At 42.8% G+C, this 26,858-nt stretch overlaps 1 protein-coding gene across 4 annotated transcripts in view; it reads left to right on the top strand.

Annotated features, from left to right (window-relative positions):
- The window catches only part of ZFAT (zinc finger and AT-hook domain containing), a 234,291-nt gene that overhangs the window by 44,365 nt on the left and 163,068 nt on the right, over positions 1–26,858 (top strand). For all 4 annotated transcript variants that reach the window (XM_054518860.2, XM_024251400.3, XM_024251401.3 and 1 more), the window contains one exon: positions 10,053–10,229. In XM_054518860.2, the coding sequence (XP_054374835.2) occupies positions 10,053–10,229 (177 nt within the window). The remainder of the gene's footprint in view (positions 1–10,052; positions 10,230–26,858) is intronic.

Below are 26,858 nucleotides of genomic sequence, written 5' to 3'. Positions count from 1 at the left end.
CTCAGTTGGAAATGCAGAAATCACTCGTCTTCTGCGTCGCTCACGCTGGGAGCTGTAGACTGGAGCTGTTCCTATTCGGCCGTCTTGGAGCTGCCCCCCTCTTTTTTTTTGTATTTATTTTACTTTAAGTTATTGGATACATGTGCAGAACATGAAGGTTTGTTACATAGGTATATATGTGCCCTGGTGGTTTGCTGCACCTGTCAACCTGTCATCTATGTTTTTTTTTTTTTTGAGACGGAGTCTCGCTTTGTCGCCCAGGCTGGAGTGCAGTGGCGCGATCCCAGCTCTCTGCAAGCTCCGCCTCCCGGGTTCACGCCATTCTCCTGCCTCAGCCTCCCAAGTAGCTGGGACTACAGGTGCCCGCCACCACGCCCAGCTAATTTTTTTGTATTTTTAGTAGAGACAGAGTTTCACCGTGTTAGCCAGGATGGTCTTGATCTCCTGACCTCTGATCCGCCCACCTCGGCCTCCCAAAGTGCTGGGATTACAGGCATGAGCCACCGCAACCAGCCTCCTGTCATCTGTGTTGTAAGCCCTGCATGCATTACCTGTTTGTCCTAATGCTCTCCTTTCCCTTTCCTCCCAGCCCCTGACAGGCCCCAGTGTGTGATGTTCCCCTCCCTATGTCCATGAGTTCTCATTGTTCAACTCCCACTTATGAATGAGAACGTGTGGTATTTGGTTTTCTGTTCCTGTGTTAGTTTGCTGAGAATGATGGTTTCCACCTTCATCCATGTCCCTTCAAAGGACATGAACTCATTCTTTTTTATGACTGCACTTGGCATGGATTTCTTTGGGTTTATCCTGTCTGGGGTTTGCTCAGCTTCTTGAATTAGTGGATTTATATCTTTTGTCAAATTAGGAAAGTTTTCAGCTATAATTTCTTTGAATACTTTCCCACTTCTACTCTCTTTTTCTTTTTTTGGGACTCATATCACAAATGTTAATCCTTTGTTATAGTCCCACAGGTCCTTGGGGGCACTGTTCTTTTCTTTTTCAATATCTTTTGCGTGTTATTTTTCTCTCCTTTTCATTCTGCTTTGAGCCCATCCTTTGAAGGTTTTGTTCTTGTTGTATTTTTCTGTTGTAAAATTTTTATTTGGGTTCTCTCTTATATCTCTGATTTCTTTGCTGAGACACAATGTTTTTTCGCTTGTTGTAAACAGGCTTGTCCTTGATCATGAAGTCATTTTTGTGATGGTTACTTTAAGCCCTTGCCAGCTAATTCTGACATCTGTGCCACCTAGTATTGATGTCTGTTAATTGTCTTTTCTCATTACAGTTGATATTTTCCTGGTTCTTAGAAAATCACGAGGAATGATTTTTAATCAAATCTTGGGCATTTTCAGTATTATGTTATGAGAGTCTGGATTTTCAGTATTATGTTATGAGAGTCTGGATCTTATTTAAATCTTCGGTTTTAGCAGGCTCTATCAGACACTGCTCTGGTGCGGACAAGGGGGTGCTGCCTTGTTACTGCCAGTGGGGGGTAGAAGTTTAGATTCCCCACTCAGTCTCTTTGATGCCTGGAGAAAAGCGCACCTCATTACTGGTGGATGGGGGTGGGAGTTCAGGCTCCCAACTGGGCCTCTGCTGCTAATACCAATCCTAGCTAGGAGGGGCAAGGGTGCCTTAGTACTACCCTCCATGGGGCGTCCAGTGACACTTCAGTGGACAGTGATAGCTTCATTACTGCTGGATGCTGGTGAAAGTCTTGGCTCTGTACTAGGCCTTCTCTGACACTAGCCCAGCTGGGAATGGGAATGGGTGCTCTGTTACCTGTTGGGTAGTGTATTTTGAGTTTTTACTTGAGGCCCCTGAGACCCTCCATGTCAATAATATCAGCTATCTCCTCTGTCGTCCTTCTGTGTCAAGCCCAGCCTGCAGGACCTCAGGGGAGGCAGAGGGGTATGGAGGGGCACAGGGCTCCGGAGACCCCAGTGGGGAAGGGTTGGTACAAGGTTTTGCTGTTATGAAGGTGATATTCATCCCCCTTTTCCTGTCCATCTCTCTCTGTCTGTGATGCACAGCAAAAGGTCTGGAAGGATACAGGCACCACACTGTGCTCAGTGATGCTCTGACTCTCAGAGGGGATGCTCGGGGGCCGTCTGTATTCTATAGACTGCTGTATTGTTTACTGTTACCATGAGCGTGTACTCCTATGTACCTTTTGTAATAAATAGTAATGGAAATATTAAAAGCCAGTGTAAGGGCTGGGGGACCCCATAAAGCCTGAACCCTGTCTTGTTCCACTCATCCTGCCCTGGAGACTCCTACCGGGTGGACATACAGAGGACAGCAGCGGCAGGAGGAGGACACTCTGCCTCATGTGCGGGGTGCCAGAGCATTCTGTGAGCTGGCTGGATGTGAGCTGGCTGTGAGCATCCGTGATTCCAGCTCAAGGCCCAACTGACCCTCATCACCCCTTTCCTTGAGGGCCTGAAAGTTGGGGAGGGGTCCCTCAGAGTAGGCCAACTCCCTCTGATCATGTCTGCAGCTCATGGCCAGAGAAGTGGCCACCTTCTGCTGCATCCTGGAACCCTCCGTAAGTGCAAGGGACTCAGTCTCCCCCTCGGAGCCTATGAATTCATATTCCAGTTCATAGCTGCCTTCTGGAAGGAGTTGGGTCAAAACACCTTGCTTGTCCAAAGGTCCCAGAGCAGGCAGGGAGGTCAGATGTTGTAGACAGGACCTGGCTGTTCTTGGCTGGGAATGTTTACAAATCAGAGATCAGAAATGAGGACTTATTAGTACAGTTATTTTAGGATTTTCCATTTTAATAGTACAGAGTAGCTGGCTAAAGCCTGGCAAACAGTTACTAGGAATTGAATACTCAAACCCCAAACTTTCATGATTTTCTTTGTGCTGAATATATCATTTTCCCTTTGAATTCTTTTGATAAGGATGAGTGCACAGTAATTGGACCTAAAAATGCATCCAAATTATAGCATCTTCATCAGGATTAGCTGACAACATAATTATGAGTGTATTTCAGGGTGCAAGATATATTTTTTTCATATTAGTCCACTATAGAAAACAAAAGTGGCTCCTTTGTTGTTATTTTGGTGGATTAACAATTCTTAATATTTGGGGGATGCAGCCTGACCCGGCGCCCTCTCTGTGTGCTTTGGCATTTTGCCGTTTATACGCTGCTTTATGAACGTCCCCAACGAGTGCAGCTGCCCTCCCCATGGGAGGCCTGGGAGGCACTCATAGATTCTGTTGAAAAGGGAGCACCATGCTCTCTGCTCTGGGCTTTTGGAACAGGCTGCTTTTAAATATGAGATTGCAATGGTAGGAGCAGCACAGAGCCCCCCTGGGGAGCCTGGCTGTCAGGACCAGCCCTGTGTCCAAGACCCCTGCTCCCTTGGGGAGTTTTGTGGTCTCGTGGGCTCTGTGTGGCCATATGTTCTTTACTGGCACTGACCCTGGACAGGCCATGTGGCACTGTGGAGCCCTGGGCCTGGGTCAGGGAGATCCGGGTTCTGCTTGCCCCTGCACTTCCCCGGCTGAGGGGAAGTCAGCCTCTCTGACCCTCCGTCCTGTACTGTAGAGTGGGGATCATGGGCCGGCCAGCAGAGGGGGGGATTGAATGAGGGAGTGTTCGTAGGGGTGGGGTGGGGGGTAGAGCCCATGACTGATGCATTCTGGAGTCTGGGAGCCCCTTCCGTGACCTCCTGTGCAGGTCTGGCTGCCTTTCAAGATCCATTCAAGTGCCTCCTCCCGTAACTTCCCAGGCACTTCAGCCAAGGCTTTCCCCTTTCCTCTGCTCACAGTCTTCATGATTTGCAGCATGCAACTCAGCTTCTTCATTAGTTGAACACCTATCATATGCCAGGCTGGGGACATGGACTTGAATAAGACATCATCCTTGCCTGAGCAGCTTAGAGTGGATCCTCCTGAACCATGTTGGGTCTGCTGTGTCATCCTTTACCGTGCCTAGCAGTCTTTCCGACTTTTAAATGTTATTTAGACTCATTGTAAAAAATACAGATGTTATTATTTTTATTATTATTTTGAGACAGAGTCTTGCTCTGTCACCCAGGCTGGAGTACAGTGGCACAATCTCGACTCACTGCATCCTCCACCTCCCAGGTTCAAGCAATTCTCCTACCTCAGCCTCTCGAGTAGCTGGGATTATAGGTGCATGCCACCACCGCCGGCTAATTTTTTGTGTTTTTAGTAGAGACGGGGTTTCACTATATTGGCCAGGCTGGTTTCGCACTCCTGACCTCGTGATTCGCCCACCTTGCCCTCCCATAGTACTGGGATTACAGGCAGAAGTTATTTTTTAAAAAAGTTTCACAGTGAAAATTTTGGCATATTTCCTTTAATCCTGGCCAGCTCTCCTTCCTTCCATCTATTCATAAATAATATCTATCCATTAATAACAAAATTGTATTCATACCAAATAGCTGAGTATTCCATTCTTTAAAACTTAGTGTTCATTAGGAGCATTTCCCTGTGCCATTCAGTATTCTTTGAAATATGATTTTCAGTGGCTGTATCATAATTTGTTTTGTGAGTGTCAGGATTTGTCCACTGCCGAGCACTTTGGTTGCTTCTGGGAACTTGCTTGTGTGTTGAATATCTTAGTGCACAATCCCGGTTCTAGTTTTGGATGATCATGAAGGCAGGATCTCAAGGAGGAAAACCACTGGTCAGAAGTTATGAGCGAGTGTCTTTGAGGCTCTTGGCCCCTTTGCCATGGCAGTATTCGTTCATGAGAGCAGCAGACTCCACCACCCTTGTACATGTCTGTGTGTGCGTGTCTGTGCTGCAGAGCAACTTTGTAGGGAGAAGTGGTCCTGGGCATAGGGCTGGTCCCAAAAGCTAGACTCCCTGGAAACCTCTGAGCAGTCCTCTGTGGGCAGATGACCCAAAAGAGGCTGCCTTGCAGGCCAGAGAGATGGGGAGGCTCAGGACACACTGGGCTGCCTCCCCTCTGGCCTTTTTACATGCTCTCTGCACACTCTTTCTGCACGCTCGCCTCCCTGCTGACCAGACCTCTTATTATTTTGTAATTTTAATATAGATGCTGGCCTTTTACTCAAAGGCTTGGAAGTCTTGGAAAGCTGGTAAAAGTCATTTGTCCAGTGTACAGTGCTTGGCGGTGGCCATTGTCACCCAGCCAGCCAAAGGATGCTTCCTTTTGTTAGAGCAAACCTTCCCCAGGCCTGATGAGGGTGCCTGCTTTCTGAATATCCCTGCCTTGATCTCAGCCACATTGTGCGACTCTGTGGCCATGTTAGGGAAATCTCACTTTTTGAGGTTACCAGTGTCTTCCTCATGGCTGGATCCAGTGCCTGCCCTCCCCATTCTTGCTGCATTTTTCAGGAGCAGCCCCTCTTCTCTTCCACCTTCTCCCTAAGGGCTTTCTCTGTCACTAAGGACTGGGTCTTCTGTTTGTTGCTTGCTATGAGCTGAATGTTTGTTTCCTCCTAAAATTCATAGATCAAAACCTACCCCCTAATGTGATGGCCTAGCAGATGGGGCCTTTGGGAGGTGGTCAGGTCATGAGAGTGGGGCCCTCATGAATGGAGTTAGTGCCGTTATAAAAGAAACCCCAAAGAGCTACCTTGCCCCTTCCACCATGTGAGGACACAGCAAGAAGGCACCAGCTATGAACCAGGAAGCAGCCCTTGCCAAGCGTTGATTCTGCCAGCGCCTCTATCTCAGACTTCCTAGCCTCCAGAACTGTGAGAAATAAAGTTCTGTTAATAAGCCACCACCCAGTTGTGGCATTTTGTGATAGCTACTCAGATGGACTGAGACAGGGCCTTTGGAAGGATTTGGCTTCTTGACACTTTCCATCTTTAGGCTTGATGTTCCTCCTTGCATGCTGACCCCATTTCTCTGCCCCACTGTAGCTGAACCCCACCCTGTCTTGTGCTGCCTGCTCCTAGTAGGCATCTGCATGCTGATGTCCTGCCCAAAACCACCTGATCCAGCCCATCAGACCTGTCCTTGCTCCCTTGGGAGCACATCTGCCTTTCCTGTCTCTGTTGTTGGCCATTTCTAGTCAGTGATGGTGTGATGCCTGCTTGGCCTGACTCCTCTGCATACCTGTGTCTCAGGCCATCATCTCTGCTTTCATCCCTGGACAGGCTCTTTGGTGTCAGTCCCACCCGTCTTGGGCCGATGTACTCCTTCCTTCTCCCTCCCTCATTCCGCCATGGCCACTTGCTGTCCTCCAGGTGCACCGAGGTGTCCAAGGCTAGCCAGATGCTGTTTCCAGTGACCTCACATTCTAGGGGGAGCCATGTGATGGGGCCATGCAGAATCCAGGGTGTGGACACGCAGGGGAGCTGGCGCAGCTCAGGCACGTGGGGCCTCTCCTCCAGGGCCAGCCCCTTCAGACACAGTTTCTCCTTGCCTTTGCTCTGCTGGTGGACTCCTGGCTCTCTCAGGAGCTGCCAGTGCCTGCCCAGTGACTGTGCTGGGGATCTCAGTCCCTGCGGGCACAGGTCCCTGTGTTGTCAGCAGATCCACTCATTTCCCTCCCTCCTGCCTCCACGGCACTCTGTGTGTTTCCTCCTTGAGCCTGCATGTCTCCTGCCCATGTGCCCTTCCTGGAGTTTCACTGCCCTGCAGCACTGAGCTCTGGTTGTCCCTCGGCTGAGAAGCCTCTCCTGTCCATGGCAGCCTGTCCAGATCGGGATCCACCCCACTCTCATGGCCCACGTCACGTGGCAGAGCCTTCTGTTATGTGAGAGTCGTTCCAGGTTCCTGTGTTTGTCTCTGCCTCCACCTCGGGAGCTCCAGGTCCAGTTTCCCTGCCTGAGAGAGCTGAGCACACAGACACATGTGTTACGCAAATTCATAACAGATGGCCAAGGCCAGGTGCCACCTAGGGTCCTCAGGCCTTCAGGTGGTGTGGAATAGCTGAGCAGTAGTTTATTTCCAGTAGTCTCCAACACTTTGTCATATATAAATGCAAAATAGTTTTATTTATATAATCTCTAGGCAGTGCTTTGTGTACCTTTGAACTAGGAGACCCGTTGTAATAGCCCTGTGGTCCCCAGAAGTTCAGCTCTGTTGCATGTCACAGAATTCCCATTTTCCTGAGAGCATCCTAGGAACCAAGAATACTTACAGGTATTGGGAAATAATTTCAGTAAAAACCATTACATGAGATTGTTCTGTGACATGTCTATGAAATAATTTCAGTAAAAATCATTACATGAGATTGTTCTGTGGCATGTCTATCTATTCAGTGAGATGGTGGCATCCTCTTGTGGCAGGGCCTGGACCTCATGCCTGATTCATCACTGTCTCCAGTGTCTGGTGTGGGGCCCATCTGTGGTTACTGCTCAGTGGACACTGAAATGAACACATTTGAAGTTGACATGTGCTTTGGGGATTACTCTCTTTGCTGTAATGAGTTTTATTTCAGATGCTGCTGGGTGTAGAGTCTTAAGTATTTTAGCTATAACTTGGAGGAACTCAGCTCATGGGCTGTAGCCAAACAACTCGTGTCAAATGCAGGTAGGAGAGAATCTGGTCCCTGCCTCTTGCCCATAATGACTTGAGCAAGTTGCTTTTCCTCTCTCAGCTTCAGTTTCCTACCTTTGGACTGGAGATTACAAACCCCTTTCTGCCTAAATCATTGGATTTTTGTAGGATTAGCAGGAAGCACATTGGAAACAACTTGGCCTCCTATAAAGAAAAATGTATTACTCTAATCTCTTCTCGTTCGGGAAGCATTTTGGGTTCCTTAGGAATAGAACGTTTCCTGGAAAAAAACGATATCGATTGGCAGTATCTGTGAGAGATTTTCATTGACGAAGCAATGTTCTGCTTTGTTAAATTTTGATTTCATGTGTTGTTCGTAGGAAAGAATTCTCTCAGGTCGTTACCTCCCTGCTAGTGCACGGAGAAAGTCTTTCTGTGAGCCCAGGGAGGGGCTTGCTCCCAGGACTCCAGTGCCTTCCAAGGGCTACACCTTCATGCCAGCATGGCTGGTTGGACTGTTGCCTTTCCTCATTTCCTCTTTCTGGTAGGAGAGTTTTACTGTAAAGAGGAGAGAAATGGGTTGGGGGAGTGGGGATCAGGAGATGTTTTCATTTTAAGATGGGAGAATAAGAGTATGCTTATAGGCCAATGGAAAGATCTAGTACTGAGGGAAGAATTGATGACCTGGAGAACAATCATCAGAGAGGGTGAGTTCTGCACACACAAGCCATCATGCACCCTTTGTCTACTAACCTTCTCACACAGGGCTGTGGGAGCATCTTCCTGGGTGCAGGCAATCAGGCATGCGCTATCTTTAGAGAATTTGAAAGTAATGATCACACAAGTGAAGTGTTGGTTTGCTTTTAGTATCTCCATGAACCAACAATTCCAGACAATATCAGAGATGTGATGCCCCTGCTCTGGGGTGGGCCACTGCCCTCACCCACACACCTTGTGTCTCCCTCACTATGCCCACCTTCAAACCAGCAGGAGCGAGGTGGGGAGACAGCTGAAGACGCAGGCGGGCTGGAAGGAGTGGCAGAGGCAGTTGTTTTCTGGCTGCTTCCAGTGAGATATGAAGCAAGGTCAGCTGTTGAGAGTGAGGAGCGAGGAGGATGACATACTCGCTCACCATCACCAGGGAGCACAGAGCTCGTATGATTGCCACGTATTTGTCCAGCATCGCCAGGCAGTAAATGGCATAGAAGTTGCATGTGACTTCCAGGCAGCGTTGAGACTCCCCAGGAGGCTGGTGAGGGGGATGCCGAGGGGAGCCGGGTATGGATTGCCAGCCGTCCAGCTGCTGGGCGAGGGCACACCATGGGTGCAGAGTTACGCCGAGTCAGTGTTGTGCTTTCTGAGTGTCTGCTGGGTTCTTGCTGCTGAACAGGCATGTTCCATCCCCAAAGTTCCTATGGATTCCAGAAACTGACAGATGACTGCTTCTCTGAGGTCCCCAGCTTTCCAGCATTTAGGGACGAGTTGGGAATTTAACCTGGGCCTTTCACTCCAAAGCCATTGTCCTTTTCAGTGGACAAAGCCACTTCCTTTCAGTCTAAATGTGAAAATAATAATACAAAGATCAGGCTTTTAATTGTTATTGAATCCTGAATTTAATATTTTGTATATATCTATAATTATTTTATCAGTCTAAAAAGTGAGTGTTTTATTTCCCTTACTGTGTCTTCCTGCCTAGTATAGTGATATGAACATAATGAACTATTGGTAAATTTTTTGAACAATGAGAATGCTTTAAATAGGAATTCAGTGGCTTTAAAGAGGCAACAAATTCCCATCGTTTCATTGAAAGGTGCTTGGCTCTTGAGAAATGCTATTGTGGTCAGTTTTTCCTTGCACCTAATTTGAGAGAATCTAGCAAGACTCCTTAATTTCCATCAGTGTGCAGTTCATTCATTTGAGGGGTAGGATTTAGTTTTTTAAGTTGCATATATATATATGTGTATATATATATATATATTTTTTTTTTTTTTTTGAGACAGAGTCTCGCTCTGTCGCCCAGGCTGGAGTGCAGTGCCGCAGTCTCAGCTCACTGCAAGCTCCACCTCCCGGGTTCACGCCATCCTTCTGCCTCAGCCTCCAGAGTAGCTGGGACTACAGGCACACGCCGCCATGCCTGGCTAATTTTTTGTATTTTTAGTAGAGACGGGATTTTACCGTGTTAGCCAGGATGGTCTCGATCTCCTGACCTAGTGATCCGCCTGCCTCGGCCTCCCAAAGTGCTGGGATTACAGGTGTGAGCCACTGCGCCCAGCCGCATATTTGTTTTTTATTTGGCTGTACTTATCCCAGAATGTGGGCTGATGAGTAGATTTGGGTAACAAGGAGGTTTGTATTAGACACTATCCAGAAGGACTGAGGGTTGAAATACTGAATAAAGAACTTTCTGGCCCTTGGAGCTCCCTGAAGATGAAAGCGAGTGGCCTGCCGTGGAGGTGACTGCCAGAGGGACACCATCTGGTAGAGGCTGGTGATGGCTCAGAAGGGCAGCTTTCGGTATTTTCTTTGGCAATTGGAAGTAATAATTGTTTATGTGGAGATGAAATAACATATTTTCCTTTTTTTCTTCCTTACAGAAAACACGGCCATCTTTATGTGTAAATGTTGTAACCTCTTCTCACCAAATCAGTCGGAACTCCTCTCCCACGTTTCAGAGAAGCACATGGAAGAAGGGGTTAATGTTGATGAGATTATTATTCCCCTTAGGCCTCTGAGTACACCTGAACCCCCCAACTCAAGCAAAACCGGAGATGGTAAGGGGGCTAGGGAGTGGGGCAGGATACCTTCTGACACACCTGTTGATGTTGATTTGCTCCGTGGGCATAGCAGAAGCCTAGAAAATCCACATTTCCAAACCAGAAGTCACAATAAGTGTCCAATTGTAGATATGCTCAAATGAGACTGTGTCTTTGAAATCCCATACCTGGCCCCCTGTAGGTGTCCTCCAGTGTCTGGTTGGCGAATGAATGAATGAATGAATGAATGAAAGGAAGTGGCAGTATTCAATAGTGTGAAAAACATGAGCTCGTTGTCAGACAAGTGTGGGTTTAACCCAGCCCTAGTACCTGCTGGCTGCATTACCTGAAGCCAATGATGTTACTTCTCCAAGCCTCACTTTGCTTATCTGGACAAATGAAGAGAAATATGCTGGTTACAAGGGGGTCTGTGAGGATGAAGTTAAAGAATATACCTACAGGACCTAAGATGATGCCTGGCACACAGAACATGATAAAAGGAAGCTGTTGTTCTAACATACGTGATTAATAAATAAGTCTATATAATCTTACAGCATTTTCCAACTGTTCCTATAAACCTGGAACAAGGATTCACATTGCAAAGCTTTGATTTGCACAGAATCCTTTGGGTTCACAGTCAATGTGCAAAGTGAGATGCATCTTGTCTGTAGTGTCTGGACATCTATCACTATGTGGTTATCAGATGCAGCAGGTGCATGGATCAGAGAAACCATCCAGGCACTGTAATTAGGTCCCCACAGACAGAGAAAACATATAGCACATGAGGAACCGCTGCAAAGATCCTCACAAAACCCTAAGATAAAGGACAGCAACCGGGCACCTGTGCAGAAGCTCAATGCATAGCAGTCAGTGTCCCATCGCAGAGTTCATCAGCCACACTAATAATCCACTGGCTCTTTCCTGGGAATATTCAGACTGGCATTTCTAAATAGGCTGGCTATTCATCATCTGTCGGACACTATTAACGAGGAGAGATTCCAAACAAAAAATGTTTTGGTTAATAAGTCCCTCTGGTCATTCCCAGGGTTCTCAGAGAAACATGCCTGACAGAAGATTAAGTTTTTGGGAAGTTAGGAAGTTCTGAAAGTTACTGTTAGTGGCATAAAGTGAAAAACAAAAAAGATGCAGCACCCAAAGCTAGTGGTGGGTGAATAAGGAGCAGCAGTTAGTATTTCTTCTGTCATCACCGTCAGCTAATAGGGTGTGTGTCCATGGCGTGCTCAGCCCCTCACAGGCCTTCTGAGTGGACCTGTCCTCTCCCCATTTAGCGGAAGCAGGAGTGAGGAGGAAAGTTATATGTAATTGCGTCTCAACCAGTAGCGCACACTTGAAACCCTTTGCTTTGGGGTAGAGGAGGAAAGTTTGCATGGGGCACTGAGAGTCAGAACCTGCTTGGTGCCAGGGGCCTTGCAGTTCAGTGCACTCCCTCTGCCCACCCAGCCTGTGTGAGTCCTGACCCCTGGCCAGAAGCTCTGTGACACCCACAAAGCTCCATGGCCCACTCCATGGCCCAATTCCCTGCTGAGCAGTCAGTGCCTTGCTTTCTAAAGAGTACAGCTTCACAGAGAGGGCTTTAGTCAAGAACTGTGTTTAGTCACCTCCGCCTTTTGGGCTCAAGCATTCCTCTCACCTCAGCCACCTGGGTAGCTATGACTACAGGTGCCCGCCACCACACCCAGCTAATTTTTGTATTGTTTGTAGAGACAGGGTTTCATCTGTGTACTTGCCTCTGGGGTTGAATGTATATGAACTCAGAAAAATGGATAATGTCTCTTGTCCAATTCATATGGCAGATAGAAGCCATGTGGATCAACGTGGAAAGAACTTCTAGACTGGCTCTTGCAAAGCTTTTAGTTCTTTGCTCATTAAGATTCTCTTCTTTATAAATGAGATGTAGATAAGAGAGAAATTTTAATTTTTAATTTTTTCATTTTTTTTTGAGACTGAGTCTCACTCTGTTGCCCAGGCTTGAATGCAGTGGCGTGATCTTGGCTCACTGCCACCTCCACCTTTTGGGCTCAAGCGTTCCTCTCAGCTCAGCCACCTGAGGTGAGAGGTGTGACTACACCTGCCCGCCACCACACCCAGCTAATTTTTGTATTTGTTGTAGAGACAGGGTTTCACTATGTTGCTCAGGCTGGTCTCAAACTCCTAGACTCAAGCAATCCACCCACCTAGGCCTCCCAGAATGCTGGGATTACAGGCGTGAGCCACCGCACCCTGCCTTTCATTTCTTTTATAAATAGGAAATGAATAAATGCTAAAAAAGCAGAATTCACGTAGAATTATGAGTGTCAGTGTTGTAAGGTGCATTTTCCGACTTCCACCCTTCCACGCCTAACCAGCATTAGTGAGAGACAGTGCCATTCATGTAGGAGCTGGCCCTGAGCTCCTGCCCCTTCCCGGAGATTCACCTCCCTCTCAACCGTCCCCCATGCCCCTCTCCTCCCTCTCATCACTGATCTACAGCCACGGGCCCCCGACTGCTGGCGGAGGAGCAACTGAATGCAAAGGCCACCCCTGCCTGGGAAGACCCTTGTAGGTGTTCTTGCTGGTTCTCTCCTGTATGTGACTGGGAATCACACAGCTTGGGGTCACCCTGAGGAACGCTTCTTTGGCCCCAAGTGGGGCTGCAGGACCTTTCTCTGGGCTCCCAGAACCCCACAACTAGACTTGTTTCAGTTCTGTCTCACCTGGGTGTGCTTTCATTTGTCTCTGTGTTTCTCTTGCTTGTCAGGAAATGTCCCAAAGAAGGGATTTGGGCTGTTCCGCTCTTAGCCTCAGGTCCTGGCATGGGGCCTGACACAGGGTACAGCCCCTTCCATGTGTGTCCAGTGAATGAATTACCTTTTGTTGTCCTTGCTTTCTTGCCTTGGGCCTTGCTGCCCTCCGTCCATCCCAGCTGTCACCCTTTGCTCAAGAAACTTCAGTGGCTTTCCCCACCCAAAGCAGGGCTCCTCAAACTCATTTGACCTGGGGATCCTTCTGACGAGTATAAGACCCCTGACTTCTATGGAGTGCCCTTGGCAGCATGGGTTCACGGTGGGGCCCTTCTCTTGATACTGTAGGCTCCTTTTATAGCCAAACAGCTGGAGGTCCTCTAGGCCCCTGGCTCCCTTTTCCCTCCGTGGTGTTGCAGGTGAACCCACACTTGTAAAACTTCCCTTAACTCCTCCAGACGGACTTTGGTGCTTCTCCTGGGCGAATATACTATGTGGGTAAACCCATCAAAGCAATTACACTTTTACTTTATACTTTTTTTTCCAATTATAAGAGTAATTTTTTTTTTTTTTACTTTGACAAGTTTGCTCTTGTCACCTAGCTGGAGTGCAACGGCGTGATCTTGGCTCACTGCAACCTCCGTCTCCCGGGTTCGAGTGATTCTCCTGCCTCAGCCTCCGAAGTAGCTGGGATTACAGGTGTCCATCACCACACCCAGCTAATTTTTGTATTTTTAGTAGAGATGGATTTGCCATGTTGGCCAGGCTGATCTCGAACTCCTGACTTCAGGTGATCCACTTGCCTCGGCCTCCCAAAGTACTGAGATTACAGGCATGAGCCCCCATGTGTGGCCCTGAAATCTTGCTGTAAAAGAAAATTAACGCAATATAATATGGGGAAAGCACGTTTTTCTAACTGCCCTCCAAGTTCTAGAAATATTGGTGCTAACAAATGTGCTTCCAGAATTTTTCTCTGCATATGTAAACATAAATACACTGTTATTGCTTTGTTATTTAATAAGAAACAAAAATGGGATCATAATATATGTTCTGCAGCCTTAAAAAAATGTCAGCAGTATATACTGGATATTTCTTCATTTCAGTACTGACATGTCTCCTAATTTCTTTTTTTCGTTTTATTGAGGTATAATTGACAAAAATTGTATGTATTTACGGTGTATATGTGATATTTTGATATATATATACATTGTGAAGTCACAGCCAAGCTAACTCATTTATCTATCACCCCATGTAGTTAACTTTTTTATGTGTGTGTGTGTATTGTGAGAAGATCTGTTCTTTTTTGCCTGTGTGTGATGGCTTATGCCTGTAATCCTAGCATTTTGAGAGGTTGAGGGAGGAGGGTCACTTGAGCCCAGGAGTTTGAGACCAGCCTGGGCAACATAATGGGACTCTGTCTCTAAAAAAAAAAAATAAAAAAAAAAAAGCCAGATAAAGCGGCATGTGCCTGTAGTTCTAGCTACTTGAGAGGCTGAGCCAGGAGGTTGAGGCTACAGTGAGCTGTGATTGCACCACTGCACTCCACCCTGGGTGATAGAGTGAGATCCTGTTTCAAAAAAAAAAAAAAAAAAAAAAGACATTTGGGTTGGTTCCAAGTCTTTGCTATTTGTAACAAACCTGCACGTTGTGCACATGTACCCTAAAACTTATAATAATAATAATAATAATAATAATGAAAAAAAACCCACCAAAAACCCAACCTCCTCTTTTAGCAAATGTCAAGTACACAATACTGTATTATTTGTATTATCATACAAATGTCCTAATTTTTTTTAGTGTCTGTATGGTATTTACTTCTATGGATAATGCATAATTTACTCAACCTTTCTTTTCTTTTTTTGATGACATATGTTTTCTCTCTGATTTTGTGCTATTATAACTAATGTTACAATAAATGTTGTCATGAATATCATTGTACATTGTGCATTCACGTTGGCTATATTCCTAGGAGATTTGCTGTGTAGAGGGTATGCTTATTTAAAAGTTTGCTGGGTTTTATCAGAATGCTCTCTGGAAAGGTTTTATCCACTTATATTCTCACTAGGATCTAAGATCTTCTGTTTTTCCATATCCACATCAACCCAAGGATATTATCTTATTTTAAAGAGTTTTTGCCAATTTGATAGACAAAAAATGGTGTATCATTTTAATTTGCATTTTGCTGGTCACTAGTGAGGTTGACAGTGTTTAATGTTTAATGACTATTTACACATCTGTGAATTACTGTTCATATCAGTTGTCTATGTTTTTGTTTGCTCTTTATTGATTTGTAGGAGCTCTTTGTATAGAAAATATTAACACTTGTCTTTAGAGAATCTGTGTATACTCATTTTAAACCTCACAATGCATGATAATGATTATTTTATACAGTAAGTGTTCATTTAGATTTAGCTACATATTTATGACTTTCTGGCTCTTCAGTCCTTGGATCTGCATCCATTCCATCTCCATCCATGGATGAGTTTTTTTCTGCTATAGAATACACTTCAGATTTCTTTGTAAAGAAATCTGAATGGAGCTGCTCATCATGAGCTCTCCTGGTTATTGTTTATCTGATGTGGTCCTAATTATTACCTTTATTATTATTATTTTGAGACAGAGTCTTGCTCATTTGCCCAGGCTGGAGTGCAGTGGCGCGATCTGAGCTCACTGCTACCTCCACCTCCTGGGTTCAAGCGATTTCCGGCTAATTTTTATATTTTTAGTAACGATGGGATTTTGCCATGTTGGCTAGGCTGGTCTTGAACTCCTGACATCAAGTGATCTGCCTGCCTCAGGCTCCCGAAGTGCTGGGATTACAGGTGTGAGCCACCGTGCCCAGCCTATTGTCTTTATTTTTAACAAATATTTTTCTTGGGGATAGGATTGTAGGTTGGCTTTTTTTTTTTTTTCATTTCAGCACATTGAAAATGTTATTTCGTTGAATCCTGGCTTTTATTGTTGTTAGGATGCCAGCTGTCAATCTGACTTTAAGTGCTTTAATTCCCTAGTCTCTTTGTTTTTGGTTTTCTAAAGTTTTACTGTGATGCATCCAGGTAGGATTAAGTAAATTTTTACATCGATGTTGGTTGGTCTTCTTAAACATATAGATTTATGATTTTTATAAATTTTAGAAGAATATAAACTGTTCTGCCTTGTGGTATTGCCTCTGCTTTTTTATCTTTCTGTGACTTAAATGTTTGCTAGTCCTTCTCTATACCTTTACCCTAACTTTTGTGTTTTCTTTGCTTTTATCTTGTGCTGCATTCTGCATATTTACTTCTGATCCATTTTCCAGTTCACTATTTTTTACCTGTTATTTTTAGATAAAATTCATATGAAATAAAATTTGCCATTTTAAGAATTTTAAAATATAAAATTCAATGGTGTTAGTATGTTTACAAGATTGTACAACTTCTACAACTACCTAATTCCAGAACATTTTCGTTACTCCAAAAATAGCTCTGTACCCATTAAGCAGTCATTCAAGATTCATCCATATTGTAGCATGTATCAGTGCTTCATTCCTTTTTTATGGCTGAGTGATATTTCATTGTATGCATATGCTACATATTGTCTATCCATTCCTCTTTTGATAGACATTTGAGTTGTTTTCACTTTTAGGCTACTGAATAATGCTTCTATCAGCATTTGCTTACAAGTTTTCACATGAATATTTGTTTTCATTTCTCTTGGATATATACCAAGGAGTGGTATTGCTGGGTCATATGGCAATTCTATATTTAAGTTTTTCAAGGACTGTCAAACTTTTTTCAATAGGAGGTGCACCATTTAAAAACATTTCAGTCAACAACATAAAAAGGATCCAATTTCTCCACATCCTTGCCAACACTTGTTAATTTTCACATTTTGGTTTGTACCCATCCCAGTGAATGTGAACTGGTATTTCATTGTGGTTTTGGTTTGCATTTTTGATGATTAATGATGTTAAGCATTTAAGTCTTTGATCCATTTTAAGTTAATTTTTGCATATGGTGTGAGGTAGGGTTCCAAATTTGTTCTTTTACATCTGGCTATCCAGTTGTCCCAACATCATTTGTTGGCAAGAGTGTTCTTTTCCCATTGAGAGGTTTTGGCACCCTTGTCAAAAATCAGTTGGGTACAAATGTATGAGTTTAATTCTGGACTCTTAATTCTATTTCATTGATCAATATGTCTCTTCTAATGTCAGTACTATACTGTTTAGATGGCTGTAACTTTGTAGTAAGTTTTGAAATGGGGAAGTTTGAATCTTCCAACTTTGTTCTTCTTTATCAAGATTGTTTTGACTTTTCAGGGTCTTTTGCAGTTCCATATGAATTTTAGGATCAGCTTGTCTATTTCTTCAAAAAAGACAGTTGGATTTTTGATAAAGATTGCATTAGATCTGTATTAGTCCATTCTCACACTGCTATGAAGAAATACCCGAGACTGGGTAATTTATAAAGAAAAGAGGTTTAGGCTGGGCACAGTGGCTCATGCCTGTAATCCCAGAACTTTGGGAAGCTGAGGTGGGCGGATCATGAGGTCAGGAGTTCGAGACCAGCCTGGCCATTATGGTGACACCCCGTCTCTACTAAAAATACAAAAATTAGCTGGGTGTGGTGGCACGTGCCTGTAGTCTCAGCTTCTCGGGAGGCTGAGGCAGCAGAAGAATCACTTGAACCCGGGAGGCGGAGGTTGCAGTGAGCCAAGATGGCACCACTGCACTCCAGCCTGGGTGACAGAGCGAGACTCTGTCTCAAAAAAAAAAAAGAAAAAAAAAAACAGAAAAGAGGTTTAATTGACTCATAGTTCCTTATTGCTGAGGAGGCCTCAGGAAACTTACAGTCATGGTAGAAGGCAAAGGAGAAGCAGGAACCTTCTTCACAGGGCAGCAGGACAGAGTGAGTGCAAACAAGGGGAAATGCCAGATGATTATAAACCCATCAGATCTTATGAGAACTCACTTATCACGAGAACAGCATGGGGGAAACTGCCCCAATGATCCAATTACCTCCACCTGGTCCCGCCCTTGACATGTTGAGGTTATGGGGATTATAATTCGAGGTGAGATTTGGGTGGGGACACAGAGCCAAGCTGTATCAAGATCCATTTAGAGACTACTGCCATCTTAACAATTTTAAACCTTCCAATCCATGAACATGGAATATCTTTCCATTTACATTTAGGTCTTGTTTAATTTCTTTCAACAATGTGTTGTATTTTTCAATGTACAAGTCTTATACATCCTTGATTACTTTAACTCCTAAGTATTTTATTCTTTTTGATGCTACTGTAAATGGAACTATTTTCATAATTTATTTTCAGATTGCTTATTGCTAGTTTATAAATACAACTGTTATTTGTATATAGATATTTTATCCTGTAATTTTGCTGGACTTGTTTATTAGATCTTGTGAACTTGTTTATTAGTTTTTAAAAAAAACTTTTAAAAACTTGTTTATTAGTTTTTTAGTGTATTCCTCAGGAGTCTATACATAAAATCTTGTCATCTGTGACTAGAGATAATTTTACTTTTTCCTTTCTAATCTGGATTCTTTATATTTTATTATCTTTCCTAATTTCCCTGGCAAGAAACTCCAGTACAGGGTTGAGTAGAAATGATGAGTGGACGTTCTTGTTCTGATACTATCTTAGAAAGGACATATCCAGTCTTTTATCATTAAGTATGATGGTGTGTGTGTGTGTTTGTGTGTGTGTGTGTGTGTGTGTGTGTGTGATAGATGTTCTTCATTAGGTTAAGGAAGCTCCTTTTATTCTTAGTTTGTTGAGTGTTGTTTATTTTTTAAGTCATAAAATGGTGTTGGATTTTGTTAGATGTTTTTTCTGAGTTTGTTGAGATGACCATGTGGTTTTTTTCTTATTTGTTGTATTAATATGGTATATTACACTGATATGTTTTTACATGCCAGGATGCATCACCCTCGTAATTTTTGGATAGATCTCATTTGGTCATGTTGCATAATCCTTTTGCTGTGCTGCTGGATTCAGTTTCCTAGTATTTTGTTAAATATATTTGCATTTATACTCATAAGAGATACTGGTCTAGAGTCTTTGATGTCATTGGTTTTGGTTTCAGGGTAATAGTGGCCTCATAGCATGACTTGAGAAGTGTTCTCTCCTCTTCTATTTTTTGGAAAAATTTTTAAGTATTGGTGTTAATTCTTCTTTAAACATTTGGTAGAATTCACCAGTAAAACTATTAAGTCCTGGGCTTTTTATTTTTTCACTGATTCAATCTCTTGTTATAGGTGTATGCATCTTTGCTATTTTTGAATTAGGTTCAGTAGTTTGTCTTTCTAGGGAATTTTCCATTTTGTCTAGATTGTCTAATTTGTTGACATATAATTGTTCTTAATATTCTCTAATAATTATTTTGATTTTTGTAAGATGAAATGGTAATGTTCTCCCTTTCATTATTGATTTTAGCAGATTAGGTCTTGCTATTTTTTCTTGGTAAGTTTAGCTGAAGGTTTGGCATTTTCTTAATCTTTGAAAAACATTGGTTTTGTTGATTTTCTCTTTTCTTTTTCTATATTTTATATAATCTCGTTCCATTCTAGGCATTATTATTTCTGTCCTTCTGCTTGTATTGGATTTAGCTTGCTTCTGTTTTTTTTTCTTAAGTTGGAAAGGGTAGGCTATTGATTTGAGATACTTCTTTTATCTTTCAGATCCTTCTCTCTCTTTCTTTCTCCAGCTTTATTAGGGTATACTTGACAAAATTGTGTAAGTTTACAGTGATGATTTGTTATACATATATATTGTGAAATGGTACCACAATCAAGTTAGTTAACAAATCTGTTACCTCACATAGCTACCATTATTTTTGTATGTGTATGGTGAAAACATTTAAGATATGTCTTAGCAAATTTTAAGTATATAATACAGTGTTGTTAGTTATAGTCACCATGCTTTACCTTAGATTTCCAGGATGCATTGAATCTATAGGTTGCTTTTGTTGGTATGAACATTTTAACAATATTAATTCTTCTGATCCATGAATGTAGGATATCTTTCCATTTATTTGTGTCATCTTCAATTTCTTTCATTGATATAGTTTTTAGTATACGGATCTTTCACCTTGATTGTATTTATTCCTAAGTATTTTTTTGACGCTATTATAAATGGGATCGTTTTCTTTTTCAGTTGTTTTTGTGTAGAAACACAACAGATCTTTGTATGTTGATTTTGTATCTTGTAACATTTGTAACTTTATACATTTTCCAAAAGCTATTAGAAGTATAATCTTTAGGGCTTTCTATATCTAAGATTATGTCATTTACAAACAGAGACAGTTCTACTCCTTCCTTTTTACTTTGCATGCTTTGTATTTTTGCTTACCTAACTACTCTGGCTAGGACTTCCAATGCCAGGAAGCATATAAGTGGTGAGAGTAGGCACCCTTGTCTTATTCCTGATCTTAGAGGAGAGCTTTCAGCCTTTCACGTTGATTATTATGTTAGCTCTGAGTCTGTCGTTTGTTGAAGCACATTCCTTTATTATGTTGTGGTACATTCCTTGTTATCTAGTTTTTTGAGAGTTTTTATCATGAAAGGTTGTTGAATTTTGTCAAACTTTTTTCCCATACTTATTGAGATGATCATGTATGATTTTTGTCCTTAATTCTATAAATGTTATATATCACATTTATTTATATGCATATGTTGAACCAGCCTTGCATCTCAGCAATAACACCCTCTTTATCATGGTGTGTAATTTTTTTAATGTGCTGTTGAATTTAGTTTGTTAGTATTTTTTGAGTATTTTTGTTTATCAGGAATATTGGCCTGTAATTTTCTTTTTTTGTAGTGTCTGTCTAGCTTTGGCCTTACAAAATGAGTTGGGAGGTATTCCCTCGTCTTTAATTTTTTTGAAGAGCTTGAGTAAAACTGGAATTAATTCTTTTTGAAATGTTTGGTAGAATTCACCAGTGAAACCACATGGTCCTGGGCTTTTCTTTGTTGGGAGATTTTGATTACTGATTCAGTCTCCTAACTTGTTATTGATCTATTCAGATTTTCTATTTCCTTCTGATCCAGTCTTGGTAGATTGTGTGATTCTAGGGATTTATCAGTTTCTTCTAGGTTATCTAGTTGGTTGGCATATAATTGTTGATAGTAGTCTCTTATGATCACTTGTCTTTCTGTGGTGCCAGTTATAATGTGTCCTTTTTTATTCAAAATTTAATTCATTTGTGGCCTCTCTTTTTTTCTCGGTTAGTCTAGCTAAGGGTTTCTCAACTGTGTTTATCTTTTCAAAAAACAAGTTCTTAGTTTGTTGAACTTTTTTATTCTTTTTCTATTTTGTTTATTTCTGCTCTACTCTATTATTTCGTTCTATCTGCTCACTTTGGGCTTATTTATTCTTCTTTGTTTAATTCCTTCAGTTGTAAAATTATGTTGTTTATTTGAGATTTTTCTTTTTTTCTAATGTAGGCAATAAACTTTCTTTTTAGAACTGCCTTTGCTACATCTTATAAGTTTTGGTATGTTGTGTTTTTGTTTTGTTCATCTCAAAGTATTTCTAATTTCCCTTATGATTTCCTTTTTGGCCCAATGGCTATTTAAGAGTACCATTTAATTTTCATAAATTTTTGAATTTTCCAAATTTCTTCCTTTTTATTTCTAATTTAATTCCACATACTTGAATGATTTCTGTTCTTTTTTCTTTGAGATGGGGTTTCGCTCTTTCGCCCAGGCTGGAGTGCAGTGGCGTGATCTCGGCTCACTGCAACCTCCGCCTTCCAGTTTTAAGCGATTCTCCTGCCTCAGCCTCCTGAGTAGCTAGGACTACAGGTGCCTGCCACCACGCCCGGCTAATTTTTCTACTTTTTTTTTTTAGTAGAGACAGTGTTTCACTATGTTGGCCAGGCTGGTTCTCAAACTCCTGAACTTGTGATCCACCCGCCTCGGCCTCCCAAAGTGCTGGGATTACAGGCGTGAGCCACCGTGCCTGGCCCAGTTCTTTAAAATTCATAGAGACTTGACTTACGGCCTAAGATGTTGTCTGTTTTGGAGAATTTTTCATGTGGACTTGAGAATACTTTGTATTCTGCTGTTGCTGGGTGGCATGTTCGATATATGTATTAGAATTTGTTGGTTTATAGGGTTATTCACATCTATTTCCTGGCTGATGCCCAGATTTTATAATTGAGGAATATGTGGCTTAGAGACTCAGAGGAGTTAAAACAGCACGTTCAAGATTACCTATTTAGTAAGTGAGAGGGAGGGATTTAGGCCCAGCTGATTTGATGTTATTTGCATGTTATGGTGGTAGTCCAGGAATAATCAAATTCTTATCATTGAGCCTACTTTTATAAATTATTTTCCTTTATTAAATAATTTACTTTTAACAAATTCTTCTTCAATATGTTTTCTTTTTTTTGTGTGTATACTAAACTACTTTTGTCTGTGTAGTTTAATTTTAAAAAGCATTAATTCTTTAGTTAAACTCAGCCTCTTAACATGACAAAAATTTTTAAAAAGGCTTTCATTATGAACTTCAAGTCTTTCCTTTTCTCTTTGTGAAAGTTTATAAAATTTGAGGCTTGTAGAGGCTTAGTTTCTCTCTAATGATTTTCATTCAGGTTTAACCTTCACAATTCATTTTAAGTTGAGAGATACTTGAAATGGTTTAATTAAACCTTTAACTGAGTAGTAATTGATTTATTATTTTGGTCTCTCATTATAACGTGAAGCCGCTGAAATCCTCTGGTTTATTTTATAGCCTTTTAATCTTTTTTGCTCATGTAGGAAGTGGTCTGCAGAAAGACCTTTCATTTTCCTCCTCTTTTCCTCATCAAACCTCTGGCTGTGATCCAAGAAGAAATTTCGTAATGGACCAAGCTCATTCTCGTGTGTGTGATCACATGTGCGTGTGAGTGTGTGATCATATCTCTGTGTGTATGTATATGGGTGTGTTTGTGAGTGCACATGTATGTTATGGGTGTGTTTGTGTGTGTGCATGTGATTGTGTATATAGGCACGTTGGAGTGTGTACATTGTGATTGTGTATATAGATGGTGTGTGAGTGTGCATGTGTGTGATACTGTATATGTGCACATGTGAGTATGCATGTGTGTGATTGCATATCTGGGCATATTGTGAGTGTATGTGTGTGTGTGATTGTGAATATGGGCACGTTTGTGAGTGTGCTGTGTGTCGTGGGCATATGTGTAAGTGCACGTGTGTAGGGTTGTGGGCACATGTGTAAGTGCACGTTTGTGTATGAGATTGTGTATACGGTACATTTGTGAGTGTGCACATGTGTATGTGGTTGTGTACGTGGGTTGTGTATGTGGTTGTGTACGTGTGTGAGTGTGCATGTGTGTGGTTGTGTGTATGGGTGCTTGTGTATGTGTGTATGATTGTATATATGGATATGTGTGTGCATGTGTATGATTTTGTATATGGGTGTGTATGAGCATGTGTGTGTGAGAGTGTGTGTGCACACACATGCATTCATTTATCCTGACGGAGGCTGGGGCAATTGAGGACGAATGTACATGGGTCTCCCGAGAGCCTCGTTTTGGCTCTCCCATCTTCTCTCTCATTTCAGACCCTCTGCAGGAATTCTTCCTTTCTTATCTTTCCTTTCCTCTCCGCTCCCCCTTTCCATCTCTTTAGTCATTAACTATTTGTTGGATGCCTGCTGTATGTCTGGGTGCTGTGCTAGGTGCTGGGGCTGCAGGAGGGGCCCACAGGCTGTTGACTCTGGCCTCCTAGCTGGTGAATGGCAAATAGGCAAAAAGGCAGTTTCAGTGCAGCAGGGCAAGTGCCTCTGTGTGGTTAAGTTCAGGCTGCTAAAGACGTCCTCTAATGTGAGGGTAAAAGGAGGCTTCCTGGGGAGGTTGGTGTCTATGTTTAAATCTGTATGTTGTCTATTCTGGGCATTTACCACAAATCCAGTCGTTCTGAGTGCATGTACGAACGTTGAGCACTCTGATCTGCCCTGGTCAGCAGCACAGTGTAGTGGAAAGGGCATGCATCTTGGAATCAGACTTAGGCTTCATTCCTGGAGCTTTCATGTGATTGCTGGAGCCTTGGCTGGCACATAGGGACCTTTGTGCAGATTACAAAAGGCGCCCCCATTCTGAGGGGATGAGCTAGTAACAGGAGCTCTTTCTGGGTGAACAAACATAAAACGTGCTCAGGGCTGATGCAGCCAGTGCTGGAGCACACAGCTTGGCTAGTGGAATTTGGCCCTGGTGAGTCTTCAATCACCGCCTCACACAGGGTACAGCCTGCACCACAGCCTTGAGGCTCTACTGGGGACTTAGACAAGTGGCATGGCTGTGACTTTTGTCATCTGTCAAAGAGAGATAAGATACTGGCCTTTTTCATATGTTCTGAGACAAGTGCATGTTCATACATGATGCCTTAGTCCACAGTGACTGCCTGTTAGACATTGTACCCTCCTGTACCTTACATCCGTGTACTTTCCAGCCCAGGGAGTGGGGTCACACTGAAGCTTGTCACTGCATGAGACTATCATCATTTTCCTGCAGAACTTAGTGAAGAGGTCAAAGTATGTTATTTCTGTGCTTAGATATTAATTGAACTGTCCAAAGGACTTGCTATGACATGGGTATGAAGTTCACTGACTTTGAGGCAAACAGGTCTGTATTCAATTCCTGATTCTGCCATTTATTAATTCCCTGAACTTAGAGCAAATTAGTTAATCTTCTGAAGCCTCAGTGACCTCGACTATATGATGTGGATCATACTAATGCCTCCCTTGGGGATTAAATGAGGACATGCATGTGAAGTGCTTAGCATGGTGTCTGAGATATATGTGCTTAATAATGATTAGTTATCGCCATTATTTGCATGGCATTTCCACGATATGGCTGGTAAAAGTACAAGGAGCAGGCTTGGGCTGGCTTCAGCCTCCCTGGTGCCTGGCATTGTGGAACAGGATGCAGTCTGTCCCTGCAAAGGGGATGTTGCATTCCTCATAAACCTAAGAGGCTTGTCTTCCCTTATTTATGATAAATAATTCATTGTCTCCCCTATTGCTTCCTGAGCTTTGGAAATAAATGTCAGGGAGATTGACTGTCAGGGCATTAAAATGTTAGTCTTTCAGGATTTTCCGAAATTCTCCAGTTGGTGTGACTAGAGATTGAGCTGCTCTGTGCGAGTGCTGGGAAGTTGGCCGTATCCAGGGTTTTAGGCATAATAAAATTTGTGTGCCTTTAATTCTACATTGGATTTCCTGGTGTGAGAGCTATTTTAAAATGAACAACTCAAGGAAAAAATGCGTATTGAGTCAGAATGAATGAGAATGCATGTACATCAAGAAATCACATTATCTAACTGTGGACGAGGTGGGAGGATAAGTTTCTTAAAAGAGATATTCTAAGTCAGAATCTTAATGACTATGGCCATAATATTAAACAATTGCCATTTATCAATCACCTCCTGAGTTCTGTGCCCAGCATTGTAATGGATTGCTTTTATCAGTAGTGACTGTATAAAATAGAGGCAGTTTTGTGTTTATTTTTCGCATTGGAAACGGAGGCTCAGGGGAGATTTGAACCCAGGTCGGTCCAGCTCCAAGCCAGCATTCTCTGCACAGCACAGATTGTCTCTATTAAAGTGTCTAGTGCTGACCTTTTCTTACCCATGCTTCAGGGGTATGTGATTCTGCAGAAACATTTTTGACTGGGAATAAGGAAACCCAAATTCCAGTTCTGCATGCTCAGCAGCTGGTTCTGGAAAACGTGCCAAGCTACTTGAACCGTTGTGTCCCTTGTTTCTTTTCCTATTGAGGACATTATGTTTACTACATCTATCTCTTAAGATTTTTATAAGGCTAAAATGAGATAATAGCTGGGAAAGTGCCTTGCAAACTTGAGTGATGCACAAATAAAGGGCTTACATTATTAAATTTTTGATAATGTTGGCTATTTTTTCATAGTGTTCATGTTGTGTTTTGATTGAGTTAGAAGAAATCCTTTGGCCGATTCTCTGCCCCTTGCCAGTTTTTGGCCTTGTATCTGCAAGGATGATTTTCTGACTAAGAGGAAGTTGTCCCCAAACTATGGATTTAGAGCAGAGTTAAGAGGCACTGTGGCTCAGCCCTTTCTTCCTGTTGGAAACTGGGGACACAGGAAATGGCTTCTTTTCCAGATATTTCTTTTCCTATCATCAGACAGTGGATCAGTGTGTACTTATTAATTGTATCTACTCCACATCCAGCTCTGTTCAAGACCCTGTGGGACCCAGGAATTAAAAGGCCAGCTCAGACCTCAGGGTTTGTCATAAAAGGTGGGGAAAAATAGAAACAATCAGGGAGTGGTGTGGGTGCATACACACCCTATGTGTGTGTGGTTCACACTGTAATTCACATCAAGCTGTGGGGATGGTCATCCTGCTCACTTAGCTGGGGACACCTCATGGAGGAGGCACTGAGGTCTTAACTGGACCGGACATGTTAGGATTTAAACTGGGGCTTGGTGTCTGATTGGTAGTGAAGGAGGTGGTCACAGGTGGGGAGAACAGTACAAGTAAGTGAAAAGAGACAGGGTTTCTCTGTGTATATTTGGAGAGGTCTAGAACATTTCCCTGAGCAGTCAAGGGGGAGGAAGAAGGAAGTGGGGGCACTGTGTGTGTGTGTGTGTGTGTGTGTGTGTGCATGTGCATATGTGTAGGGTTGGATCACGTGCTAAAGGACCTTGAAGGCCAGGCCTGAGAGTTGTGGGCAAAGTCATCCAGAACAATGGAAGATTCTAGAGTGAGGGAATGACAGATGAGTGATGGAGGCAGAGAAAGCCCAGAGCAGGAGGCTGGAATCTGGACACCGTGTGCAGGCATCTGGGTGGTGAGGTTGCTGTGTGAACAGAGAGGGAATTTACTGGACAGACATCTTTAGGGCAAAGTCCATAGAGTTTAGTGGCAGA

Source organism: Pongo abelii, chromosome 7 (genome assembly GCF_028885655.2).
Source record: "Pongo abelii isolate AG06213 chromosome 7, NHGRI_mPonAbe1-v2.0_pri, whole genome shotgun sequence".
NCBI lineage: Eukaryota > Metazoa > Chordata > Mammalia > Primates > Hominidae > Pongo > Pongo abelii.
The sequence above is the reverse complement of the archived record's forward strand: the minus strand, read 5'-3'. Positions and strand labels throughout refer to the sequence as shown.